Source organism: Accipiter gentilis, chromosome 28 (assembly GCF_929443795.1).
Source record: "Accipiter gentilis chromosome 28, bAccGen1.1, whole genome shotgun sequence".
Classification (NCBI taxonomy): domain Eukaryota; kingdom Metazoa; phylum Chordata; class Aves; order Accipitriformes; family Accipitridae; genus Astur; species Astur gentilis.
The window spans coordinates 10,070,339-10,095,351 of NC_064907.1; the positions used below are offsets into that span (position 1 = coordinate 10,070,339).

Genomic DNA, 25,013 nt, shown 5'->3' on the forward strand with positions numbered 1-25,013 from the left:
CTGTATTTTGATCAGATGTCTGATATGTATATACAGTAAAGAAGAATTTCTTCAAATGTAAAAGAAATTAATTTAGATACTTAGGAGGCAACGCTGATTGTCAGGCAACCAATTCATGGATTTGCATAATCACTACATCGTTGTTTTGCTTTACATATCCATATGTACACACAGACAGAATCGAAGAGCAGGAGAGGGAATTTTCTAAGTTGTGCCTCAGGAGAATTTTCAAGCGATTTGCCAGCTTTGGTTTCTCATTATCTACTACTAGCATAAAACAAAAAAAGACATGTATAAAAGACGGAAAAATATCTAAACAGAAGGAAAACAAAGTTGCTAAATGTCAAAAAGTATCAGTGACAAAAAAATTCCAATTAATTCCTATAATTTTCCTCTACAGGTCAATAGCAGACTTCATTATTTTCTTCACGCTGCCTCTTTACTCCAGGAATATAGTTCCTACACCTCACATACGCAAAGCTACAGCTTTCTGGGGAAAAAGGTCTTGCTGGCCTACGAAGACAGGAAAGGAGAGAAGGGAAAGGGAAGGGGAAACAATAAAAACTCCCTAGGGAAAAAACTAAGCAAAGCAGTGTGGCAAGTTCTTAAAGGTTTGGGTTTTTTATTCTGCTTTGGCTTTTTTTTTTTTTTAATTCTAACTTCCTTGTAGCAGATTCACAGATCATTTGGTCTTTAATATTCTTCCCACTCCCTAGAAAAGCAATACAGAAGTGTTTCCTATTAACAGGATACTTACCTTTTGTGGTTCTCCACATCTCAGTTCATTTCATTCAGGGTGCAATTACCTTCCAAATTAAGTTATTGCATTTTTTTTAAACTTAAGGGAAAACTCCTAACTCCTGAACTGCAAATGGCTCATAAGGACTACTTGCACGGCTTTTGCTTTAGCTTGACTCTCTAGTCTCACTTCAGCACCAATGGAGAGGACTCTTCCACAAGACAATTCAGAGTAGCTAAACTGGGCTTCTGCTCAGCATCACAGTTAAAGGTGATCACCTCTCCCTTCCCACCCCACACACAGCCCAAGGAAGTCAGCCTCAGAACAGTAATGATGGCTTTAAAGAATATCCCTGGCCCCTTAAAAATACAAAATTTAACTTTGTACTGATGGCCCACAGGAATCACGGTTTAATCTTTGTTTTGAGGCCCCATTTTAAATGCCAGTTGGTCCCCTTGGGCCTACATGCTCTTCACCACTCAGCATGTCAGATAATAAAACATGATCCGCAGCAGATTTAGATACAAAACTTTCATGCTTTGGAAATTAAAAAGTATTCCAAGCATCCATGTAACTCTGAGAATGCCAAAACAGATGGGTACAGACAAGCCCATACGCCCCATGCTCACACATAGAGGCAGCGAGTTAAAGGGTTAAGGACTTTGATAACAATACAAGCTTAAGGAGCCTGTTTTCTCTCTCCTTGCTGGCATTCATTCCATCTTCATGCTATAATGGCTGCCCAGTCAACGATGCTGAAAAATGCAACAAAAGAAAAAAGAAGAGGCGAAGTGTGTTTTAAAACCAGATCAGATTGCTGATCCAGTCTCCAGCATAGCTACAGAAACAGTTGTCAGCCCAAGTGATAGGGTAGGGCTGTAAAGTGTGGGAGCAAGTATGCAGAACAAGGGGGCACAGGGACTCTTTAAACACATACTGGTGCCAGAGGTCCCACACTGTGAAACTATACCCAGTCAGTTGTGATACTGCATTGCTGCATCAGCATAGCACTGTGACTTGGGTAACAAATTTAATAGAGGGGATGTGGTAAACTTAACAGGGCACTAAGCGTGTCTGGGCCAGAGCTGGCTTTGTGTTCAGCCTGTTTAGAGTAGGAGTGGAAAGCACACGAGTCTATCTGCTCCTGCCCACATGGATGTAATCTAATGTGTGTTAGTAGCCATACTTGACATAGTGCAATGTCTTACAATGACAGGTTCCTCTTTGCATCTAAGCTATGACAGTAGCAGTGGATTTTTCTCCTGTGCTTCCATCCAAGACAGTTTTTTTAATGCCAATGAATGAATTTTTGCTTCTTATCCCTCCATTTTACAGATCAGGAATTCCAGAAACAGGCAATAAACCCCTGCAGCACAGCCAAGAACATCACCTTTATCTCCTGGCTTACTGACTACAGCCTGCTGTTACATGCAGAAAGAAATACTGAGTGCATGGACAGACGTCACCTTGCACAACTGTCTGAGAAGCTGGAAGAGTTTACTGCCTCTTGTTCCTGCCTCTCTCCCAGAGGGAATCACCTATTATCACAGAGCATCTAAATTCATGCCAGTTGCAGCCAAGGAGAACAGCAAGGTTAGTTTAAATGGTTTTAATGGCTGATCTGAGCTATCCCAGATGCTTTGCCTTCAGGGGATATAGAAAGTGCTCTAGCGCTGCTCCCTAGTCTGAGCACCCTGGCAGTAATGAGCTGCAATAAGCGGGGCAAAATGAGGGAGAGGGGAGTGTAGTGGGCTGGCCTGCTCTTTTCAGGAGCAGATATGAGCTGATGTATCTCAGTTTAAATACTCCAGCCTTGCTTGAAGGACCTAGGTGTGAAAACATTAGTAGATTGTGCAAACTGTGATCAGAGAGAACAACCCCTCTGTCCCACAAGATACCCCTTTTGCTACACACTTGCTTTCGGTCAGAAAGCCTCAGAGTCTCAACATGACATAACAGAAACTACCATTCATTTGCTCCACACCTTACTCTCAGTATTGCTGCACCAGCTATCAAACAGGCTTCTGTATTCTTAATTGTCATTTTCACACATAAATTGTCTCTTCAGTACCCTCTGCTGTCTGTTCAATGCCATGTTGCTCCCAGAATAACCTGAACTGCAGAGTTTTAGGGTAGTAGCATATTTTTCCATCCCACTTCATTTAATTCAGCAAAGGGCCCAGCTGCCCCTGACTGCCTGTACAACGGATGGAGGGAGCCAGGCACCTCTGAAATGCAGTAGAGCTCTTCTGAGCATTGAAGTGGCTTTGGGAATTTCCCATTTCTCCCCAGAGATGATATCTTCCCCAAAAAAGGTCTCTGTTATATGCCTAAAGATAGATGGTATGGATTTGGACTCCGATGGCCCACCCAGTTCAGTCTCAAACGAATAAAGGGTGAGTTCAAACAAACGCTCTGCCCAGAGAACACCCATTTCTTGGAATTTTGGAGTTCTAGCTCTAGAAACTCAACACATTTGGTGAATGATACTTGAGGAATCAAGCAGGCTAGGTCAAACCGTTGTGGAATCAATGAATACTGATAGGTCTCTCTATTACTTCTACAGATGCCCCTATCCCACCTAATGAATCTTCCTGCTCCAGCCACAATTACAGTAAGCTCCCTGCAATCAAGGTTTGGAAGCCAGAATAAGGACATATATAAGCCTGGAGAAATCAGAAAACAGGAAGAGAAGGCTCATAAATCAATCTAAAAAGGCCTAGCAATGTGAACAGAATATAGGTAGTGCTTCTCACTGTGATACTGAGGTTACAGCTAGAATTTTGCTCTAAGGACATGTTAGAGGCTGCCCCCAGAATTGTCAGCATATCACTGAGGCTACGGAATCAAAAGTAGTTGGATATCATGCTCGCCACATCACTCCTCTGTATGGTAATGGCTATGCAAAGCATTATGCAAATAACTCCATGGAGTAGCTAGTTCTAGACAGACCTTTGTCCTTTTTAAACAATTAATTGAATCTCATAGGAGGCATAGGTTCACTTGCAGTGAGAACCCACCTTCTTTTGCTCCGAATTTACACCTATCAGCATTTAGCTAGCTAACTGCCTGTTTTTATTTAACTACCTGAACAACAGAACAATAACAAAGCAATAACTTCAGCAAATAACATCCTGCCCCACTTTCTTCATATGTTCAGTCTCTCTCCAGCTACCATAATTTCTTTTGATCACTCCCTTATCTCTACATCTGAATGTTAAAAACACAGCTGCCATCCACAGTCAGTCTCATAATAAAATGGGAGGAGGTCCCAGCCACCTGGTAGTGATGTCAGCCTTTGTCTTGTCTGAATAATACCTCCTAAAGATAAAAAAAGCTCCCAGATTGGATAAAGCACATCCTAGAATCCAACCTGATTTCTAAAAGAGTTCCTTATTTCTAATAATGTATAGGAAAAACGTAATCCTCTGAAAGAAGAAATAATTATCTGAACACCCACTGAAACACAGACAATTCAATTTAACCTTGGAGATAAACTAATCTTACAGCCCATTTATACCCCTATCCCTCTCCAGGTGTCCACAAATTTCCATCTCTTGACCTTTGACAGATATAGGTCAGCAATCAATATTAAGACATTTTTGAGGTACCCATATATAGAGAACAGCCCACGCAATTTGGCCAAGGGTCTCGGTCAGACTTCTTTGCAATGTGAATGTCTTGGATCTAAGCAAGGTGCGTTGTCAAGCTCTGTCACATACCTTCTGCACCAATTGACACAAGTTTCACTCCTTTGCTGGCGATATAATCCAGAGCTTTGTTGACATTAGCAATTTTATGGAAGCGCATCTTCCCTCTGTCTGGTTTCGGTAGTCTTTCCCCTGCAGAATAACAAATTTAATGTGTTTATTGTTACATACACCTGGCTACAGATACCCTAGTGATTAGAACTCAAGGGTGAATGTGCCCTGAACACTGTCTAAATGTTAGCAGTTATTTTTACAGGTATTTTTCTGAAAGAATGTCAAATGGCTTTGAACAAAGCCCCGAAGAGAAAATTCAAATGTTGAAACATCCAACTTGGATCTTTCTAATATAGCAGTAAAACCAGAGTAAAATTTTTATGTTTGCCCTAAACATCTGGAAGATATGTGAGTGCTTCCTCCTACTCAACTTCTGGTTCATTGCTACTGTCTGTATTAGAGTAGCTGAATATTAAGAAGGCAGGATGTTCTCAGAGCTCATCCCCCCTACCTGCTGGACTGTAAAGAGAGACTGAACTCTACCCAGCAGATTAGCCATAGTATCCTTCCACATCTGAGCAAGAACAATGGCTTTTAACAACCTAATCCAGTACAGCAGAGCAGCTAATTTCAGAGCATAGGCTGAAGTGTTTGAATGAGCTTATCTTTTCAAATGATCGCAAAGAAGAATAATTTCTGAAAATATGACTCTCCATTTCATGAAGAGTGATCATTTGAAGATCTTCTTTCCCCACTGAAATCTCCAGCAAAAAATGTAAAGTGTCTTTTCCATAAAGACATCTTAAAAATCTTCTTGCCCTTTTTCACCTTTATTTTGTGTCTGTAACTGGAGCTATTCCCTTCCCATTCAGGGGTATTCTGAGGGTACCTTGGGGACTGCCCCTCTGAATAACACATAAAACAGGTGACAGAGTGAGTTTACATCAGTTAGTCAAAAGGATTTCTTGGATGTTCCACCCTTCTGAAAAATGAGACCCTTTACCTGTGACTAAATATTGATGTAGTTTTATTTCAGGCACTCAATTTTGAAAGCATTGGTCCATCCAGTGAAGTCATTAAAAGCAAAGAAAAACTTTTATACTAAAAGAGGAATAAAATGAATTTGTAACCTAAGTGTAAAGGCTTTTTAATTGTTAGGGGCTAAGACCAGGTCCTCGATGTTTGTGGTTTGTCCAACAACACTGTGATGTCAGTGATATCCTGGAACACAAGCACAAAACAGAAGATTTTGGTCCTTTTTTCCCTCCTCCCTTTTGTTTCACAGTGTGTTTCATCTCTCACTTTTCATCCTACTTAGAGTTTGTGTTCACTGTTTTGAATTGTTAACAATTTTTGTTCTTTTAAGAGTTTCAGTTAGCATGCTGTAATTACATAGCAAACTTTATTTTAGCCAACCTGAGATAACTTCCAAGAGGAGCATCAGTTTGAGGCCGTTTCTGAAGTCCTCCTCAATGTTCTCAATCTGTGTGCCTGCTTTCCTGAGGTGGGAATTGCACCAGGCTGTAAACGTCTGTAATAGTATTTTAAAAAAAAGGAAAAAAAAAAACTTATCAACAACACATTTTCCAAAACAACTACTAAGCCATCTGAGTAAACACTGCATCTGAGATTTTCACTACTGCCTTAGAAATTTGGATGTCCAGCTCCCATGCATTTTATACATGTTGCTGTGTTCAAAATTCTTATCCCAGATGTTCATGAAGCTGCAAAGAATTGCTTGATTAGAAGGAATACTGTGCTAGATTCTGCTCGTAAATGTGTCCCAAAAAAGATCTACACGTAAGGGCAAAATTTGTCTAATGCTTATTACCACACTTAACATTTTATGAGCCCATAATATTATGTTGGGACTTATCTGTTATACATTCTTCCTGAAAAGAAAGATTGATACGGTATAAAGAAAGCTGTGTGACAGTAAAATGCAGGCAATACCAAGCACAGAAGCAAAAATTGCTACTACTTGAATTCATGCCATGATAAACAGTTCTTACACAGATTATCTATGCCAGGGACAAGTAACATGCATTTCTCACAGGCTGGAAGTTGTGAGAACACTCTTCAAGGTGAAGTAACTGAAGAGAGACTTTATACAGCAAGGATACCAGCAAAATTGCATTTGTTCCTACTTGTAACTACAGTAAGAAACAGAATGCCTTTTGAAAACATGGACAATTAGAATGGTTTTTGAAAGTTTACAATAATTCAACCACAGACATTTCACATTCAGACCCTGCAGATATGGCCTGCCTTACCAAGAGTTTTATTTTTAAACTGTATTATATAATTTTCAGAAAACTACCACAACTTCATGAAACACACAAATGCAGATACTTAAGTTTGCAGGGCAAAATGATCACAAAAGCAAACATGAGCATTTCTCGCTCCGTGGAGAATAACCAAGTCTGCTTTTACTTGCAGAGATGAAAAGCAGAACTAACTCCATTGATCTACAGAGGTCATACACACATTACTTTTTGCATGAATGCAATCAAAACATGGGCTACTATAAAATTTAGCAGTTAAAATCAATCTGGTTTCAAATCTCTGTTACTTCTCAGCCTTCTGACAAATTCCCCGTGCTTTTCAGTGTCTGTTAAGGTACGTATACAAAGCAAGTTTGTATTTACTAGGTATTTCACCAGGTATTTAACTCTAGGTACATAACAAGGCCATACATTTCGGTAAGTTAGACTTTAGCTACTTAAAATTGTCAGATATTTGGAATTCCCCTTCTTTTGCTATTTCAAATTACCATAGTTTTAAAAACATATAATGTAAATAGTTTAAAAATAAAATATATCCTAAATCTCCATTGTCAATATGAGATTTCCTTTGGCTTTCTTTTTTCCTGCCTTTCTTTTAGACTATTTAATATGTGATCTCTCAGAATAAGAAAGGCCAGTAGATGAAGGCAAAAACTTTCCTGAGAACTGAATCTTGTAAATTCTAGACACACTTGACACCTTAAGAAGATACAGATTGACTTTTCACAAGTGGTTTATTCTTAAAAATGCAACTTTCTGTTAAAGAATAATATTTTCATTGTTGTTGGGTTTGACTCAGTTTATGTGAAGAATTTATGTGCAGCTTGCTGGGCTCTTAGAGCACCTATAGTGACAAGGAGCAGCTTGCTAAACTTTAGATTTATCAACTTCTCTCCAATTGAAAGGAAGAAGCAAGAAGTGCTATGCATATGGGGGAGCTGTGCAGTGAAATCCCTAACCCAGAGAAAGGAGGAGAGAGAAGACAGTATTGTAAGTGGTTCTGGGCAGGGGTCCTGTTGACCTGCAGAGGATAAGTTGCGGGTAGAGGCATAAGAAAGTCCTTCTGTATGCAGATGGAGATAAGTATGGCTGCAGCTGAAGCATCTCTGCAAATACATGTTTGAATAAAGGGATGTTAGCTTGAAAAGCAGTCATTCAGGAAGGTAAAACTTCCCTCATTTTAAGGTAACTAGCTTTGCTGAGCTCATGGGAGACCTGAAACCAGAGTGTATCAAGCATCACAACAGATACTAGGCACCTCTACCCTCAGGGCTCAGCATGATAGAGTCTTAGGATGGTATTTGGTTTGGATTATTATAGGGTTAGGATCTAGCGTATAAGACTAATTTGTCTGCCTCAAGCAGTATCTTGTTCTAGTGATATGTATCTAAAAAGGCTTAGCACCACATTAAGTCATTTGCAAATATTAAATATTACAAGCAGCATCCTTGGAAGGAACAACATTATGGTAATACAGAAAAAACAGCTGAAACCACTCAAGGGTAAATGCACATGGACCTTGCATGGCAATTTGGCAATAAATATGAGAAAGCTTAACCAGTAAATGAATGAGCCTTTCATGAATTAAGTTTATGTGATGGACACGTGCTTATCTGCAGATGCTATTGCAGTTTGTAGAATTGTTCCAAGCACACCATGCTAACCTCGAAGAGGAATTTGGAGAAAAACCTCAGCCATTTCCATCTCTTTTAGACATTTATGGTGAACGTTCTGACCTTGTACCACTCAAGTAAATGAGTTTTCCCCATTTTTCATTTAATTAAGGATTTAATGGCAACGACCCCACTAGTTGAGCAGTCTTAAAATACAAATCTGATTCCTACTGTGAAGTAAGCTACTAACTTAGTTTCTTAGGAAGAAATAGAACCTGGCTCTTCTTAGCTCATATATGCATATATAAATATACATGTATAAAAGCAATATAGAATTTTGTCCACCTCTAATCTCACTGTGGTCCTCTACTTCACCTCTACAACAGCTGACTCAAGTTACTGGATGCCGCACTGATAGACATAAAACCTAAGTTTTATCTGAAGATCCCAAAGTTTTCAGATAATCTAGATCGTTTATCTTGAAAACAGACATTTTTACAGCACTGAATTTGCTGAGAGACAAACTCTCTTCTCAATCTTGTTCATTTTATGAAGACACTAGCAGCCAATGTTGCTATGATATAAACAAGGAAACCATGCTACTACTGCGGAGTCAAGTTGTTTTCAAAAAATCGTTTGATGACAGTCACTGGTTTTATGGGCTGCCTTTTTATATCTGTAGGTTATTTAAGATTCTTTCCAGTAGTATTGGGGTTTGTCATTGACATCGTACCATTCTGAAGGATAAACTTGAAATTACCTACAAAGCATCCATTCATGAGATAACAAGTTCTGCTGAAGCATTCTACTGTGCGTGGATTCTTTATTTAGACTATCTGTATCTAGATAGTTTGGATTATCTTCTATATCTAGAAGAAGAGATTTAGATCTTTTATCTAAACTACAGTTTCTCAGAGCTTTCTGTTTTACCAGTACACCAGTTAATGAATGGTGCTATCTCCGTATGACAGTTGTCTTGTGCCTCATGGAAAGTATCGCTGCAGTACATTACAGCAGACTCTCAGCATGTGGCCTCATAGCCTGATGCCTTCCAAATTGGCTTATTTTCCTAGGACTAAACATGGTTAGGAATGCTACTTAAGGAAGTGTTTACTATGCTTCAGTGATGCAATCCATAAGTGACTATATTAAAGCTACTGCAAAACTTAACTTGCAAATTTTATTTGCAAAGGTTCCACAGTCTACATTTTATTTAACCCTCGTCCTGCTGTTCTTATTGTGATACCACTTGTTCTCACTGCTTTGGCTTTAACTAACAGTTCTATTCATAGTTATTAAGAAACAATTCAAAGCACGTTTAAGTCCTAGAGATCAAGATACAGCCAGCATATAGTACCCTGCAAATTTGTAATCCAGTGGGATTTAAAAGCTATTAAATGACTTAGACAAAGCAAATTCCTTCTTCTGCTGAGCTGTACGGCACATTTCAGAGTATCAGGTTGCCCAGAGAAACAAGGCAGGACTGAAGGCACCAAGCCGAATAGCAGCAGGAATACAAATAAGTGCCTAGAAAGCTAGACATTTCTTTTTAGAATTTATTTACCATAGGTGGCTCTACAAATTTAAAAATAAATAAATAAATAAATAAATAAACATTTCTCCTTTCTGAAGCTGTTACTACAAAAGAAACTTTGCTGACAGTCTTAGATGAGAGACCACAGAAGAGGGGATGCAGGCCAGGAAGCCAAACAATTTGCAGTCACACAGATAAATGTTCTCTTAATGCACTATTAATTGCCTACTGCTGTCACAGGTCTATTTTGGAAAAGCTAACTCCAGAAAAGGGAGTGTAGTTTATGTTCTATGCCCACTTAGCCTGATTGTGAAGACTGCTGATAGTGTGTTCTCCATAACTTGGATTCATAGATATGTGATGGCAAAGCGTGTGCCCGAGGAAAAAAAAAAACCCTTGCCTGATAATTTACTCAGGCCACTTAATTTTACAAGCCCTTAACAAGTAGAATTGCAACCAAGGGGCAGAAAAATTTTTCAGCTAATGCTGAAAAATAATAGGGCATGCCCACTCTGTGCAAATATTTTTTACACATGCACAATAAAGGACATGCTTTGATGGAAAAAGTGGTATCTCTCTGACCTGAATTGTCCTACGCTCCCAGGAAAGCCCACATGTCCTTTTAAGTGAGTGTAATGATAACTTTCTTTTGATAGTGCTTCAAAGCCAGTTTCATATGTACATGTGATAATAGGGACAAAGAGAATTGAGAAAGCACCAGTTACCACCCTTTCCAATACTGTTACCCATCAGTGGGTCACAAGACAACTTGTTCCACCTGAAGATACAGGTTAAATTTCTAGTTTGGCACTGACAGTAAGTCCAAAATGTACATGACCAAAACAGCAGCATAACTTGTATGGGGACATGTATAGGTGATACACTCCACAAGTTCAGGAAGATTTATTTACTTGCACTCAGAATTGGAATTGAGAAGTGGATCCAGCTGAATAAAGGATTAGAGACCTGTATCCTATTTAGTATGTATCTCTCATAACAAAGGTTAACACTCTCTCCAACTCAAATCAATTTCTGTCTGCTGTAATATTTACAAGTTTTAAAAACTAATATTGATTTTAAAAGGCACGTGTCTGCTTGTCTGTACTCCTACCAGAAAGGCTACTGGCCCAGCATCATCTGTCTGTTGACTTTCTAGCCTTTCTGTAACATTTACGTAAGATAATATAGACAAAATTCAATTTTAACCTATGAGTTGTGAAAAATATTGCATTAATAGGAAACTTAATACTTCCTGTGTCTGTTAACTAAAGCAGAAGCACAACCCATTTTACGTGGACCTTAAATTCTAATACCCAGAGCAGGAGAACACACCTGAAGAAAATTAACTGCAAATATAAACATTCAACACATTTGTTTATATACATATGTGTTATCCTTAATTATCTCAGTCTAATAGAGCTGTTTCTTAAAACTCAGCTTTATAGCCCTTCTTCTGAAGTATTCTTCCCCTCTATTTCTGCTAGCTGAGGGTCTTCATTACTTCTAGGCTAAATGGGATGCAGTGATTCACTCTGTAGTTATACAGAACATTACTGGGCTCTGAGCTCATGGCAAGGGTGTTACAGAAGGAGCTCTGCCAGAACATTCCCACTAGGCCAGACTGAGGTTTCCCCTTGAAGAATTTCCCATCTGTCTGTTATCCATGTTTTAAAAGGTAAGTTGTGAACCTGCAACATGATCTCCTAGCTCCTGTGTCCACACAGTGTTCTAATGAATGCAGGATCAGGGCTTTTCTCTGGGCTTGGGATACAGTCTGCGTTGGCCCTCGTTCTCTTAACTATTTAATTCTTCTCCCAAAGAAGGGGCATGAAGGTGAAACACAGCAGAAAATTGCACAGCCTTTATAAACTATCTTGATGTAACCATTGACTACGCGTGGCGACTTTTCCATGTTCCTAAAACGTCTAGATCAGCTGCATTTTTAGTATATTAGGTGCATGAGTATGTTTTTATGAATGAAAATAAATAAAATCTTACATCTTACTTGTTGAATTATTACTAACTATTCCCTTGCTCTTATTTCCCCTTGCAGTGGAAGCCTAAATGCATTGGTATATGTTAGTAAAATAACTAGAGTAATTATAATAGGAGAGGTGGTTCACCAGTACAACTCGATCACGCCAAAAGACTTGGTAGGCAAAGTGGGATTTTAACACTAAACACACCAGAGCACAGCAACAACTCAAATGAAGTACAGTGAAGGCACAGTAAAGGACATCATGAAGGCTAAGGTAGGGGAAATGTTTAGCATGTTCCTAAAGGTCATTAAAAGGAAACCCTCAGATCATAGGCAGTATGTCAAAGCCAAATGCCTGGGAACAACGGAAAGGATAGCATAGAACCGTCTTACAAAGGAAGTGAGTAGAAGTTCCATCACGAAGTCCCCAAATCCAAAGTTGGGGAAAGCCCTCCCTGCTCCAGCACAGTCATTCCTATAGCTGAACAGATGGTGTCAGAGGTGATACACTACTGTCCTTTGCACTGTCAGCAGATCTGCTCTAGTAACTAAGGGAACTTCACCCCAGTTCCTTAATCTTATCACTCACAGGAGACGTTGTCAAAGGGTTGCATTCATCACACAGGACATGGCACATGTCTTGCTAGCATTCCGCATTTTGCTTGCGTGGAAGAGCCTGGGGAGACCTCAGTCCTTACAAAGCAGATGGCTTAATCCTATGCAAGTCTAGGGTTTCCTGTAAAACGTGCAACCTCCTCCCAGCACGGAATGATTGCACGTCTGTTTTACAGTGCTCGCTATTAACAAAAAATACAGAGCATGTAAATATTCCTTCAAGAATGACTTGGCAAGGCTGAACCCCAAGAAATGGCAAAAATAGTATTGAGCCTTTTGTTACAAAGTGAGTGACATTAGTTCTTTCTTTCAGAGGAGACTGTTGTCCCATTGGTCTAAAATGGAAGAAAACTCAGGAGGCAGCAAGATGTATGGGAAATTCAATATGGGTTTAATACAGTCCTCACTGTCCTCACCTCAGCCTTTTTTTCTTAATGGAAGAACAGGAAGGAATAGAAGGATATAAGAGGTTTCACAAGGTCTTTGGAGGGGCTAAACCAGTTAAAAAATCGCAAGGTTTATGAGGAGCAGGCAGATAATATCTTTATTGGATCACCTGAGATGGCTGGAAAAGACAAAGAAGTTTTCAGTCACTTAAGCCCATCTTTACATGTGAGACAGAACCATCATGAGAGAGTCTTGAGCATGAAAATTTAGGTAAGTCTTCAGACAACTCAGGATTTTGATGGACCATCAGTATAATGCTACAACAGCTCTATTCCCTGAAGGAAGCTCCTTCCTTTTTCATTATTGTTGGTGACACCCATTTATGAAAGTTTTACAGCAGCAGGCATCTGTGTGATCCAAATGTGTGACTTCTCAAAACACATGCAGTACCATAGGGTTGTCCGCTTGTTTATTTTTATCAGTTTAAAATAATTCAGCCTATTTTAAATGTATTTTCAAGCAGAAACATTGATATTTTAGAAGTAGGAGCACATGCAATGTTTAAAATCCCATTTGAAACTAAAAAGTGTTCAGGATCTGTAGGACAATTCTGGTCTAAATCTAATTTTCATTTTTGGAATTTCAAGAATCACTCAAGAGAACCCTGCTCAGAAAAATAATGCAGAAATAAAAGTGGCAAGAATCCAATTAAAAACTTTAGTAAAAGCATGGGCATGGTTTTACCTTGCATTATAAAAACTGCAAGATATCTTTACCCATTCTTATCTTTACATTGTAACTGCAACCTACTCAATTTGTTAAGTTGAAGGAATAGAAAGACAAAGAAACTGTCAGGAAAAAAAAAAAAAACCAAACCACTATGGTCTACTTCTGGTATGTTCTTTTAATTCTGAGTATTTTTTAACACATTCCTATCACTAAGCAGACCAGAGTGGTCTGTGGAAAATTTACATGTGGCAAATTTAATAATAAAGTGTGCAAGTAGCATCAACTTTTGCAGAACCCAATTTTATATTTAAAAAATTAACTTCCAAGGACAAGAAAGTGAAAACTTCTGTTGTGCTACCTTTCTAAGCCTGCATTTAGATACATGCATGTCCTCCCCTCATGATTTTGCCTATCTAAAATCTAGACATTCATCCTAGTTCCACCTAGTTAAGCTAGAGTATTTTAAAGGTCCTCCCACTAGGACTTTACAGAGGCAGATCTCTTTTATGTCACATACCTAAGCTGGTTGCAACAGCAGAGAGCTATTTATCTAAGAGGAAAACTAAACACAAAACCATATGAGAATAATTTAAAAAAAAAAAGTGTTTAGCAAGTCAGTTTATTCCTACTAATGGTGAGTAATGGCTCACTATTAAGTGGAAGGGCTTATTAAGAATACTTCTGTAGGAATCTGCACTGAACCATTTCCTATACTACTCATTTCGATGACAGAGTGTATGCTTATAACATTTGAATATGACAGCAAAATGATGGGTCTGTAAGTATGTTTCATGACAGAGCTACAATTTAAACTAATCTCGACAAATCAGTGAAATGACTTGAAGAAAGCTGGATGCAGATTAGCAGGAAGTCTGAAGTACGGCCCTCCTCCCGTAATATACAACTGCAAAAACACAGGATGGAGAACAACTGCCAGGGCAGTAGCACCGAAGAAAAGGATCTAGAACAACAGTGGATCACAACGTAACCTGATTAAAGAATGTTGTGCTGTTATAAAAGGCAACTACAATATTGGGATGTCTAAGCAAAAGGACGGTGTATTAATATCTGAAGTATTTCTTCCTATCTCCTCAGTGCTGGAAAGGGATTAGCTGTAATATCTTCCCCTCTTTCGGACACAAAATTCAAGAACAATATGGACCATTTGGAGAGAATCCACAGAACAGCCATGAAAAGAAAAAAATTCTAGGAAACTTCATCTATGAAAAATACAGATCCATTGGGCAGGTTTAATAATGAGAAGTTTGAAAAGAGAGTAATACTTGTCTCAACCATTTAAGAAGTCACAACAGAGAAGAGAATAAATCAGTAGATTATTCTCAATAAGATTGATCGTCATGAGCTTAAACAGTGAGGAAGATTTAGATTAATTTGTAAATGTGGAACCCTTCTTCTTGGACATCATCACGAACAAGTTGGATAAATATGTCGAGAACAGCATGAACATATTTGCTTCTGCCCAAAAGTAGAGGAATGGACTAAATTATTTCCCACATCCTCCCAGTCATGCTTTCTATGATGTTCATGGAAGATTCCCATCCTAATTGACATCTATGCTGCAGCCTTGAAAAGGGAGAATAGGCAAGAAGACTCTTTTTCCTTCCGGACTCTGTGGCTGAGAAGCCCTAAAGCTTAGGTATATATGGTATCCAAAGACTACAAAATAAGAAGTCATTCAGTGGAAAAACCCTCCCTTTTAGGAATCCAAGCACTGTGTATGCAACAGATAGCTGTACATTTTGTTTCTGTCAGGGTGTTCTTTCTGTGGTGGTCCCCATTTCCCTCTCCTACTTTCATATGACCCCCTAATTTCCCTTAGCAAAATGAAATATAACACTGGAAGAGATTTGTCAGGGATATTAGAGAAAAAGAAAGTAGAAGGGTCAAGACAGAGAATAATAAAGAAACAAAGCTGAAGAAACGTAACAGGAGGGGAAAGAAGATTCAAAGTCAATAGGCAGAAGAGTGTTCACAGAAAGTTAAACATAAACCAAATTAAAATGAAAGTGGATTCAATGATCTGTTCTATGGGTACATACGTTTCCCAAGGTCCATATTACGATCTTGGAGAAGAGATCCTGATGCTTGTGTTTTCTCCCCAACTTTGCGACAGCCTTTAAGTCATTTAAGACAGGAATTTTAAAAATGTTTTTATTGTCCTAAATGCTGAGCATTTTATGACCCGTGATTCCTCATATGGGACTATAAGCCTTTCAACAACAATGGGAGCAGATGTTAGCCATAGCTGAGTACTTTTAAGTGTCCCACTTCTGTATTCAAGGATAATGAGAATAATAAACGCACCATATCCCACATCACTATTGGGGGGGAAAATTCACCATTGCTTTTGAGGTGCTCAAACTCTACCCTGAAAAAAAGCCCAATAAAGAAATAGAAGCAAGAAAGATTAGAAAGTTAACAAAACTATAAATATAAATAAAGAACTGTAAAACTGATCCAAACTAGAACCTACTGTGAACAGATGGAAAACAACACGTAACAATTACCAACATCTTCAGCATCTGTTCTCAGTCATCCAAAGTTAACTCTACATTTAAAAATCAAAGTTAGCTGTTTAGCATAAACCAGTTACCTACTACTGTAAATCTAGTTGCATGCTAGCTATCCTTCCCTCTTTAAACTCAGTGAATTATGAAATGTGCCAGCCACTTAGGAATGGAGAAAGAAGTCGCTCAGGGAACTGTTAAGAATAGCAATGACTGTGAATAACCCCACAGATGCAATCTGAGAAAGCACTTTCACATACAGAAATTGTTTTAGCTTTCACCTCTAGGATGAAAAGTCACTGTCCCTAACTCTCACTAATAAGGTCAGTTTTGGGCACCTCCAACGAAGCTTCCATTTCTGGTGACTTAAGTGATGGGGACACCTGTCCCCCCAAGAGCTAAACTGAGAGTACAACTCACCTCATAGACATTATCAAACAGCTCGCATGTGTTAGCAACCTTGTCACTTATTCACCTGGCCTGGGTTCAAAACACTGACCTAAAAGTGAAAGGTTCCCCCCAGCCACGCATTCCTGACCAATAAATTAAAAGTCCATCTTCAGTACAAGATTATCTTTCATCATGAATTGGGGTGTAGGAGCTATTAGAATATTCCACTCGGAAGGCTTTGCAATACTGAGACTTTCAATTAATATTGTCACCACCTTGCTAACTGGTGACAGAGGTCAGGGTTTTGCAAGTCAGCTTTCTCTTGGATGTGAATGACTGTTTTTGCAGTATAGTTTGTTCTTTCACATCATATGCATGAATCCTTGAAAAAAGATGGTCACAAAAAGCATCCAGGCAATACTCTTTGAGAACCCTTTGTCCAAATGGCAATGTCTGGCTGGCTGTCTTACAGCAGCCCTGGATAATTCATTCGAGCTAGATGGAGTAATGGGGAGCAATCCCTTGCTGTTTGCAATGATCTTACCTCTTCATCTTCCCTTCTACTTCAATAACACTATGCATGACATTCATTTACAGTTATACACTCCCTTTCTGATGATTCTACTCTCTTTGCCTTTTATGTAAAACAACAAGTATGTTAATACCTTGTCATAACAGAATTAATACCTCTGAATTTTTTTGATTACATACCGTTATTCAATGCATTAAAATGCTCAAGGTACAAGATTAGCACTACAGAATGGTAAATAAATGGTATAATCTGTGAAGTAAACAAAGTTCTCAAATTACTAACAAATTTCTGAGTTATAATAGCCCCCATATTAAATTGCTTTCTCCAATGAGAGTGAAAAAACAGACAGTAAGTAAAGACTCAACATTTGAGTCCTTGCTCTTCCACAACTTTTGGTACAACTTCAAGCAGTGAAACCTCTTTACATGTCTGTCCAAAATCTTTACCCCTCAGTAGAGGAGAAACGTAAATATGCCCCACAGACTGAGAGTTCTAAATGCAGAATTAGGAGGGCTCTGTTCATCTCTAAAATTGACTGACTGTGCCATATTTTACAGTCTCATGTACATTTTGCAAATTCAAAATGCTGTAGCAAGTGAAAGAACTTCTATTTCACAAGGCTCAAAAACCAAATATTGTGAAAAAGGTATGTGTGAATCAGGCATATTCAGAACACAGTTCTTAAATGGGAGTAAAGCTTTAAAACCAAAACAAAAACAAACAAACAAGACACTAATGTAACAACAAAAATGCGAAGTTTAGAATAATCTATTTTTTGTCAATGGCTTTTGTTTTATTTTCAGATATTGATTTTGTATTTCCCTCAAAGGAAAAGTTGATGGACATGCTGATCTCTTTCAATAGGCCATATTTTTTCTAGCATTCAATAATTTAACAATTAGTAGATCATGGTTTGGGTTTTTTGTTTTGGGGTTTTTTTTACATGCAACACTGCCAAATTTTGCCCTTGAAAATGTCTCCTTGTGAAATCTGCAGAAATAGAGAGGCATCGCCCACAAGGACCCGTGCCGTTTTGACAGAGACACAGTACTCCCACACAGCATGACTGGGACTGTACAGCATCCAGACTGAACCTCTGAGGACTGCCAACTATTTGCATGGCACAACAGTATTTTCCTCTAACAGGGTAACCTAACTTTAAAGCATACTAACCAAATATTCTCTGTTCCAATACACTCCACTTTGCAGAGCTTGAATTTACACTACAAAAACAAGTAATTCTGACATTGCAACCTGAAGCAGTATGGTTATAGCAACTACTATCTTACACAGCATTCCTGCTCCCTTTACACCACAAAACTTTACAGCACATACCTACAAATAAATCAGTTCACGCCCAGCTGTCAGAGCATTAAAATAGATTTGCCCCTACACTGCACAAAGTTGAGGGCAGGAAAGAGATGTTGTACACATTTTTATAAAAGTTTTAATGGACTCTATCACCCATACAATAAGGATTGCATCTTTGCATTTATATAGAAATATATATTCATATCTCAAAGTGCTGTCCAAAAGATAACTCTCCCCAACCAATCAGGTAGGACACTAGGGTCCTAAGCAGAAAGCTTGCAGAGCATGAAGTGTGTAGGTTCTGTTAGAAACTCCAATGTACTGATGCATGCTCCCAAACATCTCTCTCTCTTGCACCCTCTCTCTCTTGCTCTCTGCAAGGTTTTAGATACAGATCTTGGGTGAACAAAAGCAAGACAACTCTTGATACTTTTGAAGGCATACTCAATTCATGGAACAGTGAGCTATAACAGTGAGCTATTTGCACTCTGGTGCTTTCTGGATCACTTTTGACCAAGGTGATATTTGGGAGGTCTCACTGTAAGCACCAGTTAGACAGAAAGCTATATTTAAGGCACACTTTTTAGATCTAACTACTGAAAAACTAGGAAACACAAGGACAGAAAAAGCTATTTAGTATGCCATGGGACCAAAACATCCAACAAAATGTTGAACTGTTATAGGGTCTAAAGAAATTCCCTCATTTCTACATGGCTCAGAGTTAATTCTGGGACACCACCTTCCATGCTCAGCATTTCTACTTCACAAGAGTATCAACAAACTAGAAGGCATCTTCAGAAAAGGATTCACAGTAAAAATGCCAACAGGTTTGGAGTGAACTGTTTCAGCAATGAAAAAAGGTTTGAGACCTGACATTTTTCTTGTTTTTCTCTCCCTCTGTGCTCTTTTCCAACCGGCCACTTCTTCGCTATTACAGAACAAAAGCATAATCCCTGTTATATTTGCTTCCTCCTGTGGAGAGTTAAAAACAAAGTATAGGTAATCCAAAAAGGGTCTTGAATAGTGTCTGCAAGGGCCAAATATGCAGGTGTGATTTAGAGGTGAAGTCTATGCCCTTTATACCATCTGGAGCCTTCTCTCAAGTATATTAAACAAAGAACATGCATTACCACTACCCTATCAGTGCCAAAGGAACCTTCTTATAAAGAGATCCTATCTCCTGTTCTCCTTTCCAATCTCAGGTCCTCCTTCTACCAGCTGTGCCCTATAGTGCTCCTCCTGGTTTCCTAAGAGCTCCTGAACTATCACAGATAGTGCTGGCTAACGTTATTTCAGTAGATACGCATTTGAATGACCAACTACTATTAAGGATGAGATGAAAGAAACATTCCCACGTTATAGTATCAAGGAACTAAAGGTATGCCCTCTGGAAATAGAAGGATTAATTGAAGTAGGCTAATCTAGGATTTAGTTGACTGGATTTCCAAATGTCTTTCCCTTGCTTTCTCTGTTGATTTTCTTCACCATGCTATCTTTATCCAGTAATTATACACTACATGGCCAGGTGAGTAAGTAAATACATTATACATCGGTCAATATAGTCAGAGTGGGATAAAAGTATGTTCCTATCCAATTTATTAACATTCTTTAAAACACTTCCACAATGACAAAAGTATGTCTTCTGACTGATAATGCTAAAACAGATTTTGAAAGTTTTTTCAATTCTACACACACTAACACAGACCTTTAAGACCCCGCCACCAATGAATGATGGGAAAAGTATGTCAAGTCAGACCCCGAGATATTTACACAGTCTTTGCACTCTGGTATGTAGTACATTTGAAGATCACTACACCTCGTTTCACTTGTAACATAATCTAAGGTTTCAGTTGAGATTCTTATAGAGAAAGGAAAACCTCATGTATTAATTCCCAATTATGCAACAAAAAGCTCCTCTGTGGCATATATGCCAGGTTACTCAATGCAATATTTCTCAGTGCACAAAGCATATAATCTGTCCATGTTAATGTCTTCACTATTGTAACTGATGAATAAAAAAAAAAAAATAAATATCAATTTTGATTTCATACCTGTTTTATGAATCTGGGTTTTAAAGCATTTGGTAACTTCTACTATTAAAGATACTACTTAAACATATTGGATTGACTTTTTTAAGCTTTAATGTTGTTTTATGAGGCATTAGCTATAGAGTAACATTTTCTAAAACATTTAAAATATCCTGTAAGCCAGCAGACTTTCAGAAAAATTCCAGAGTTCCTGAATAATTTTTAGTGACGGTCATGTTCCTAAATTACTGAGCTTTTCTTAAAAACAGAATAAAAAGCAAAATAGTACTTGGGATCTCTAGGTGTCTTGTTTATACACGAATATGAAATTTAACTAAATAACCTGTTCTCAAGCACTTAGCTAAGAAAAGATGGGTAAATAACAAATAATGATGGCTGTAACTGCTGAAACCATAAACACCTGTGTTTTAGACAGTACAGCGTTTGTGATAAGCAAACTGCTTTGTCAATTAAACACACAGTTCTTTGTTTATAGCATACCTATTCTTAATAGGAGCCATGCTGGGACCTGTGCTCAGTCATGGAATGAAGACCATAGATAAAAGGAAAGCAAGCAAATTTCAGTTTCATGTATGGTGTTTTGTTTGTCTTTTAATATTAATGCTAGAGGGATGATAAGTGCATTACACATAATATGTACATGTACAGGTACAGCTGCTTGTGGGGCTCCACTGCAAACTACATTACTGAAATGACTTGGGATTAAGAAGTGGTTAGAACAGGGAGGGTTGCTTCAAATTTCTTCAATGATCTGGTATATAGCAGAAGATCATTGTACCAGCAAATGAAGGGGACTGGAAGTCTAGGGATAGGAGTAGAGTCAAAGGTGGTCAGCTGCTCTGCCAAAGAAAATGTGTGGTGGAACTACACTCCAGAGTACAGCTGGAGATGAACTTGGACTACAGAGGTTTTCCATAGCCTAAAGAAACTCCTCTAGATGAAATAATACCCCAGAGCTACACAATCATTTATGTATTTTTTTTATTTGCATCTAGTGCAGCTGGGTACCAGTTTTCTTCATATTAAAAAGTGCAATGCCATAAGTCTTGCAGCAGTAAAAAGCTACACTGGTGCCAAGTTTAAACATAAGCCAGAGTTAAAAAAAAATACTGCTTAATGCTAGATGGTTAAGCCTTTCTGTGAGTGCCAAAATAGCAGGCTGATTTTCAGAGGTGCAAAATAGACAGAAGTTCCTCCTGACGTCAGTGGAAATGCTTGGGTGTTCAACACCTATAAAAAATATGAGCGTTTCCTTAGACGCTTAAGGAATAACCACAGATGCTAATTTTAGACCAGGGTAGTCACTTTTCGCAGACTCCTGCTGTGGTAGTGGGGGTGAGCAAGGCTGAGCAAGGCTTTTCTAGAGGACAGTTCAGAGCAGAAGCCATCTGCTCTAAACTAGGTTCTGCTAGTTATCAAAGTCATGGATGGCTGGACTGATTTTGCTCACAGGTTTTTGAAGAGAAATAAGAACAAGCATCAGATTTCAAGTTGAAGGGATTCTGACAGTTAAGAGCAGTTGAGAGGAAGCATTTGAAGTAAATGGAAAATCTTACTCGTACCAAGTACAGTAAACACTTGGCACTTTCATCTGTAAAGTCAGCACATAGGTATTACAACCACTAATTTGGAGATGAAGATGTGGACGAAGTGATATGTCCTTATAACTCAAAAGCAAGGAAAACTGGGACCAGACATAGGAGCAACAGTGCCCATTCTTGCACTTAGGACACAAATTCAGGACTAATTTTCTCACCTGTGTGTACACATGGAAATTTAAGGCCCAAATATAGAAACTAACTAAATATTAGCTAGACAACTGTCAGCTTCTGCTTCCTTCTGGACAGGGCTTCTAAAGAATGAAGTGTATTTCTACAAGCTACCATTTCAAGTGGGACACTTTCCTAAAATGAAAACATTGCATTTCAAAGTCTTCTACCTCAATCTCTGCAGAGGCTCTGTTCCTGCAGAGTAGTAACACCTGCCCTGCAACCCCTTCACACCAGTAGTTTGACGATTATTAGGACCATGCTATCTTGATCTGTGTTGAAGAGTTACTTATACTGCCGGCAGGAAGAGCTACTAGAGAATTTGTACAGAAACAGTCACAGAGGGTGATCATAACGTTGTGTTTGCTGGTTCAATGATGTGGAAAGAGGTAACTTCTACCTTTAAATACATGACCAATTTTATCAGGTAGAAAAAGAGCATTGTGTAGCACCTGTATAGTTACAATCAGCTTTATGCCTCAAGTGTCTCAACATGACACATATTTAAAAGCAACAAAACAAGTGATATAATAAGAACAAATGTCACACACACTTACCATAGCATTTCATTAAATGCTATTCTTCATACATTGAAGACTTGAAAATTGCCCCAAACTACTAGGAATGAAATTTGATCTAGGAGGAAATGGAGTGCTTGATGTGAATACATTCCCCTTCTGGTATCAGCCGAGAGTAAAGAATGCCTAGCCATAAAAGACATTCACTCAGAGTCAGCAACTTTTCACTGCTCACAGTAGAGGAATACCACATCAGTTACACATTGTTTATCCCTACAATTAGGGCTCAGAAGAAATTATGCTTGGCAGTAAAACCATCCAAAACAAGTCAACTTTGCCAACTGTGTAAGCATTTTGTTTGCTTGCAAGGATATAACATGCAGGAGGGATGTCTTTTGACTTGGGACAAAGCTAAGCAGCACAAATTCCCATCTAATTCTATTTCACTGACATGCTTCTTGGTGCATCATGTCCACCTACAGATACATTCCAGATACAAATCCAATGCATTCTTCTGTAAGAAGGTTCTGCAGTACAACTTCTAATATAATTCTATATAGTATTCACCATCCACAACTAAAGAAAATACTAATGCTCAGTCTCACTAAAATTAGTTCAGTAGAACCGTACAGTGCAATACAGAAATTACTACCTAAACTAAACATCATTAAATGGATCAGAATTTATGCATCAGTGATTAAATTTATGTTGGGCATTTGGTATCTGATTTTTCCATCATAATGATGAAACCCCTTTTGTCTTACTTGTAAGAGGATGGAAGGGCTTTGGTGGAAGATTTTGAACTGTGTTACCCCATCGGCAACAAGCAGTCAAAATCCAGCTTGCAGAGCTGTCTTAGCTTGATTTGGAAATTGGTGACAATCATGATACTTTCTTACTGGGATTCATTAGTTTACAGAATATACCTGAGCCCTGCTTTTGCCTGCACAGTGCTACAAATTGTAAGAGCATGGATTCCCTATTTACTGCAGTCTCAGGGCTGAAGACCCTCATTGCTCTTCCAGGCAAACAGCTCCCATGCCTCTCTCTTCAGCTCTCCAGTGACCCAAACACAGATCCACAGCAAGACACAGACTTCCCACCCCCAAGAGATTATAGCAAAGTCCACTGCTTAACACACAGCTTTTCTCTAGCTCTTAAGCACCTTGGTTGCAGCTTATGGAAACCCACTTAGATCCATACTTTCTTCCAATCCTTATTGTCTTACTAATTGGATCAGCGTGTCTACAGACATTTTACTATACGAATGTCAGGGTAGGCTGTGGTGCGTATCTGTGGGTGCAGGCAGGAGGTAGCCTTTGCTTCCCATTAGAAAATGGTTCTTATAATTTCTTTTCATAACCATACACTTCTTTTGCTGGCAGATATTTGGGGATGAGTTGCAATTAACAGCTGAATTGGGACTGTAGGAATTATCCATTTGACAACACTAACAAAAGCATACAGAGCCTGGAATAGGCCAACATTGAGAGGACCATTTGAGTTTAAATAGAAAATACACTATTGAGTAAGATAATTGATTTCTCGCGTTTAGCATTGATAAAGAAAACCCTCCCATTCAAAAAAATTACCTCCATAACCATTTCTAGTTAAGTGAATTTCATAATAGCTTTCTTTGAATTTTCCTTCATACACCACCATCACAGTATTCAGGGCCCTCCTCAGCTGTACACCTTATTGACAGCTTCCAAGACAAGAATATGAAGCACTGACAAAATATGATTGTTCCACTATCCTTTCAGCATGCTCCTCTCAAGCACCATTCCATGCAAGTAACTTCAGCAAGAGGAATTTAACATGTTACTATTTTAACAAGCACTAATCTCTAAGAGGCCAATTGTACAGGACAAGCCATAAACACATCCCATATTTCCATACAGAGTCCCTCTACCCTCATGGCAACTCTTCACAGAACTAGAGAAACTGCAACTCCATGTCCTTCTGTCACATCAGTGTCTAATATTTAGGACAGTTATAGTATATGCTGAAAAATCAAGACACGCTGTGGCAGAAAAAAATTAAGTCCGTCCATTGACTACCAAGTTCTGAGTCAAACCCTGTATGGGGCCATTTACCACTGAGAAGGTCACTTAAAGAGCACCCGGGACTTAAAAGGAAATGAGATATTATGTGTGTGTTCTTAATACTAGAGGTTTTGTCATCCACTGTTTGAAAAGAAAATTCTTGATGCACCTGGAGAAGAAGCATTTGGCCTTGGAGTGCTGAAACTTCATGTTACCATAAGGCACAATCTGCATCTATAGTGGCATATATCATTTGGCAAGACATTGTTCTTCTATTGAAGACAGTCA

General features: G+C 38.6%; 1 protein-coding gene across 8 annotated transcripts in view; it reads right to left on the reverse strand.

The window, feature by feature from the left end:
- The window catches only part of ACTN2 (actinin alpha 2), a 396,531-nt gene that overhangs the window by 365,711 nt on the left and 5,807 nt on the right, over positions 1-25,013 (reverse strand). For all 8 annotated transcript variants that reach the window (XR_007509820.1, XM_049830599.1, XM_049830597.1 and 5 more), the window contains exons 2-3: positions 5,860-5,974; positions 4,462-4,581 (exon numbers count right to left, since the gene is read on the reverse strand). Coding sequence is in view for 7 of the 8 variants with exons in the window: in XM_049830599.1 (XP_049686556.1) it covers positions 4,462-4,581; positions 5,860-5,974 (235 nt within the window). In the remaining variant the exon portion in view is untranslated. The remainder of the gene's footprint in view (positions 1-4,461; positions 4,582-5,859; positions 5,975-25,013) is intronic.